This window comes from Mastomys coucha, unplaced genomic scaffold (assembly GCF_008632895.1).
Source record: "Mastomys coucha isolate ucsf_1 unplaced genomic scaffold, UCSF_Mcou_1 pScaffold9, whole genome shotgun sequence".
Lineage (NCBI taxonomy): Eukaryota > Metazoa > Chordata > Mammalia > Rodentia > Muridae > Mastomys > Mastomys coucha.
This window is the reverse complement of record NW_022196915.1, coordinates 78,594,019-78,599,298: the sequence shown is the minus strand read 5'-3', so window position 1 is coordinate 78,599,298 and position 5,280 is coordinate 78,594,019. Positions and strand designations below refer to the sequence as shown.

The following is a 5,280-nucleotide window of genomic DNA, read 5'->3' as shown; positions in this document are numbered from 1 at the left end:
GTGGTCTGAAATTTTGCTAGTCTCTAAAAAACAAGGATGTGTGGAACTTTCAAGATACCTATTACGGATGGATCACTGAGGTCCCGGAAAATTTGCTCGAGGAATGTGGAACAGAAATGACCCTTGAAGGAGCCAGTAATTAAATGAAAACAGGCCAGGGAAAAGGCAGCTGCAGGCTTATGATCCTATTGCAAGAAGCAGGCTTTGGCTTAAGTGAAATGTGTTAGCTCTGTGGATATAGAGTCACTAAGCATACCACAGCCAACATAAAAGTGAGAAATTAGTTTGAACTTTGAAAGTGTGGCTAGGTTATAGAGAAAAGGAAAAAAAAAAAGCTCATCGAGAAATCTAAATGAAATATCCAAAGAAGTAAGTCCTCAGTGGAGATTTCAGAGAGAAATAGTGTAAAGTAATGAATGTCTGTTTAAACACAATAAAATTGTTTGCTTTTGAAGAGATGAGAACACAGGTTGTATCGGAACAAATTTGAAGGTTATTCTCAGAACAGATTTTTAAATGTAGAAATATGGCGGAGTGTATGCTTGTTTGAAATAGTGGTATCAGCCATGGGTGTCTGCCTCACGTCTCTAGCTTGCTCAGTGATGTGTCCTGTGAATGGGTGACTTAGTCTTTCCCATCAGATGCTACCATATCATGCAAGTAATTTATCATATACAAAAAGGAATCAGAAGAGCATCAAGGTAGTCTAAATGCTGGGCATTTAAAAACATTAAACGTGTTAAAATAAATTTAGCAAATATTTAATTACAAATTATGGTCTTGTTACTTTAATTTCTATCTAGGCATCATGCAAATGTTTTAGACTTTAGTCTTTTTTTAGTGATGTCTGTTTTTTGTTTTCTGTTTCATTTCTTACTTTACTTTGAAAGCATTTTTCTCCTATAGCCCAGGCCAAGTTTTAGCTCCTGAATTTCTTTTGTCTATCTGTCATGTGTGGTGATTGCAAGAGTTATGATCAGGTTAAGGTGACGCTCCACATTCAAAATGTTTTATACCTAAGTGTTACCTGTCCATTTAACCTCTTTCCAAAAGCTGATTGCTACTTGTCAAGGCATAATTTATCTCTTGACCATAAAATGAAAATTGTATCAGTTAAACAAAAAACAAACACACACATAAACTATCGTGTTCTTTAAATATTTTACCACTGTTTTTCATTACTGCATGTGATTCCTTCTATTTTTTTAGACAATTAAGAATTACTTTAATTAAAATATAATTATTTAATTAAAATATAGGTTAAAGTACATGCTTTATGTCAATTTCTGATAATAAGTAAAAACAGATAATGATGAAATTCCCCCTTAAATATTATGATTCATGTAATTCAATTAGCTATTTAGCCTCAAAGTTCTTGTCTGAATGCTGATCTTTTTTCTGTGTTTGTTTATTTTCTCTCTCCTACTTATTTTCATGTGTGGTTTGACTATATTGCCAATGCTAGACTTAAACATTTGGATGCTATTGTAGCTGGGATTATATTAAAGCATTACCGTATTCAACTTATTTTTGCTTAAATACATCTAGAAACTAGATAAGGAACTAAAAGCCAATCTCAATCATCAGTTAAATGTTTTTATTTATGCTTATACATTATGTTTATATTTACTTATGTTTTAGAATGATTAAAAATGAGTAGATGTGTCTGTCTTATATTTAGTCAAGAAGGCTATGGAAACAAACATTTATTGTTATTAAAAAGTATTTAAAATTTATTTTCATTTGATGTTATATAAACAAAATAGCAGTCACAATGTAGAAGAAACTGTATCCACATGACTATTTCTAGCATTCTCCTTTTATGACACTGTTTTTCAAGTATATATTTGATATTTGTTTCTGTGTATTGTATAATTTACGTATTCTAATTTTTAATATCTGGTTTTCATACTTTTTTATAAATTAAAGCATAGCCCCATGAATTTTAATATATAAATCTGTAATGATTCATATGCCATCCATTAATCAAGATCATATCTCTGTTTACCATATGTGTCTTTTTGTCATTCTCTGCGTTTGGATATACAGAAGGGTGAAAGAATATAAAACACATTTTTAAATTGGTAACAATGAATGTATTTGCTTCTGTGTTCGCCGTGTTCTTCTTTAAAAAGATGGAGTCTAATATATCTGAATGGTTTATTTCAGGCAAAGATAAGATTGCCACCCTATTTTTTACTCTGAAAATATTTTGAAGGAGAATTTTAATCAATTTCTTCCTTTCTCTGTCTTTTGTCTTCTACAGATGGACCTCTGGGTCCGCGAGGGTTAGCTGAAGCTACAGAGATGTGCACTCAAGAGTGCCTGGTTTTGGGTCACTCTGATAATTGCTGGATGCCTCCTGGCTTGGGTCCGTACCAACATCCTAAATCTCCTCTGTCAACCTTTGCACCCCAGAAAGAATGGATCAAGAAAGACAAGCTTGTGAATGGGCACACCCTGACAAGAGCGTGGAAAGAAGACACCAACAGGAACCAGTTCAATGACCGGAAGCAGTATGGCTCCAATGAAGGCCATTTCAACAATGGCAGCCACATGGCAGACATTCCTCTGGCAAATCTGAAGTCCTATAAGCAAGCAGGAGGCACGATTGAGAGTCCTAAGGAGCACCAACTCTAAGCTGAAGCTGTATGGGACCTAATACCTTTAATCTAAATAGACATGCTAATACTGTGTGTTGGAGCTTTATGTATTCGATAGATCTCTACAACTATACCCCTTATAGTAGGGAATACTCATAACATTGTGTTAGCACGATGGAGGATACAGTGCTTTGCAACATAAGAGAGAAAATAGTTCTACTAGCCATGTGATGATGTTCTTTACTAGAATTGATTAAACTCTCCAGAGATCTCTCCATTGTGCAATTTATTTTTATTACTGCATTTTCTTTTGACCCTGGACTGCTGCTATGAACAATAGAATATGCATTTGGAGAGTAAGAAAGTTCCACGGATTAGAATGACTGACAAAACATATCCAGTTAGAAATTTGTGCTCTTTTTGTCTTTGATTTATCTGGGACCTCTATACTTGACATTATACTTCAAACAAAACTTTAAAAGATAAGCATTAAACCTATTGTGCTGTTAACACCGTTAGTGGACACTTGTAAGTCAATCAGTGTTAAAGTATTTGTAAATAGAAGCAAGCTATTATTAACAACTTTTGTGTACTTATAGCACTCACCTAAAAATGTTGTAGCATAATTCTGTGTTGATGGTTGCTTCTTTCCTTTTCTCAATTTCCCTCTTTCTTCTTATTTTTGTTGTTTCTTTCAGTGAGGTGTTTCTGCGTTAGTAGTCTGTCTTGGCACACATTGTTCAAAGACTCTTAAATATTTGTGTTTTAAAATGGTTCTGAATTTTTGCTTCTTATATGATAACTTAGAATGTTAGAACTCTGTAAAAATATAAAGACAAAAGAAACTATGAAAACTTCAAACAACAATAGCAGCAGACAAATACTTCTTCAAACTCTTGGAAATTCAGAACCTCGCTTTGATATCCTTACTTTCAAGGTAGGCAAAATTAAAAATGACTTAATTAGTACCATTAAGTGAGAAAGTGATGGGAAGTGTTATCCATCAAATGTGATATAATATTCTGTACTTGTTACTCTTTCAAACTACTGTATTAAAATCAGTATATATTGATGAAAAAAATCGTTACTCAAAAATAGTTTCAATTGGGCAAATGTGTGTCTCCAACTTTGTTGAAATGACAGAGTTTGTGTTGATCCTCATATACAATACTGTTGTTGTAACACAAGTGTTATTAGACCATAGCCACAAAATATTTAATGTGTTGTGCCTTCATGATGTAACAGAACATTCTCCAGGTAGGTAGTTGGGGAAAATAAAGGGATAAATCTCTAATTATTGCTGTTTAACTGTTTGTTATCATAGTTGGTCAATGCCTGGCAGGTACCAGCATTTTGTCACTTGGGTCAAACCAAGGGAGTGACAGATAATGTTAATAAGATCTCAGTTGCACGTGCAAACAAATCCAAATTTGAACATTCTTAGGAGGTTTTTTGTTAAGGCATGACAGATGATTTAAACAAATAAATAGCATGCAACAAAATGTCTTTATTGAAAGGAGTGAAAGTTATATTAATGCCACGGTTCACCATCAATTTAAAAGTTAAAAAAAAAAAAAGAAAAAAGTTTAAAAAAATCGCTAATCCAATAGTTAATTTGTTCTTACCAAAAATAAAGTTACTTTGTAAATAGCAGTTCACATTTTTCCACAGTATAATGGAAAATAATGGGTAGGGGTGCATTGCTTATTGAAGTCATTTTTGTCGGTTTGTGAGGGGTGTTTGATGACTTTGACAAAATAAATATCTAAACAATTATCCTTGTTACTGCTTTGCCAGTTCTACGTTATTTACAATTATTCAGCTCTTGCAATAAATGTTCTGAATTACTGATTGTGTTGTGTTTATTCTTGCTCAAGATCCAAATTAATTATTTATCTCCATTCTACTGTTTGGATAAGAATGCATTAAGAAAATTCATGTGTAACTTATAATTCAAGGAGGAGTTATGTATTTGCAAGACTTATGCAGTGAAAATATGCCTTCAAATGAAAATTTCAGTTTTTCAGGTGGCCTGTGAAATTATGTTCTAAGGAAATTCATAGAGGAAATTAATTCATCTAACCCATGATTCCTAGATTTAAACTAAATCAGAAACTGGGTTAAGACCAGTAATTTGATGGACAAAGCTTTATGTTATTTTTATTTTATTTTATTTCTAGATCTGAAAGCAAGCATAGAATCCTATGCAATGGACTTAATAAGATACATTCAAATATATGTCATCTGTTCATGTTTACCATACAATAGTTGATATTTGTTTCTATTGGAGTGGGAGTCTGGATAAAGAATTTTGATGCCTTTCTTTGAGATCATTCGGGATCTATAAACAAGAAACAAGGGTCAGAGACAACATAAACACTTTGGTTTGTACCACCAGTTTGATGTTCCATAACAACCCAACCTCTGATTAAACCAGACCTATCCATTCACTGATTTGAAGTACACTATTATTTCTGCTTTCCTTCACCAGAAAACAAAGTGAATGGATAAATCCGTATATTTATCCATTCACTTTGTTGAATGTACATACACACACACACACACACACACACACACACACACACATACATACACACAGGCACTTTTTGAAAAATATTATAATCTGCAAAGTCTACTTTATTCATTTATTTACTTTTAGAAATCAGCTAAATCATTC

At 33.0% G+C, this 5,280-nt stretch overlaps 1 protein-coding gene across 4 annotated transcripts in view; it reads left to right on the top strand.

Annotated features, from left to right (window-relative positions):
• Positions 1-4,454, top strand: part of Pcdh9 (protocadherin 9) — an 844,187-nt gene extending 839,733 nt beyond the window's left edge. For 3 of the 4 annotated variants that reach the window (XM_031362240.1, XM_031362243.1, XM_031362244.1), the window contains one exon: positions 2,267-4,454. In XM_031362240.1, coding sequence (XP_031218100.1) covers positions 2,267-2,640 — 374 coding nt within the window. In that variant the 3' untranslated portion in view covers positions 2,641-4,454. The remainder of the gene's footprint in view (positions 1-2,266) is intronic. The other variant, XM_031362242.1, reaches the window with a different exon arrangement.
• Positions 4,455-5,280: the final 826 nt, after the last annotated feature.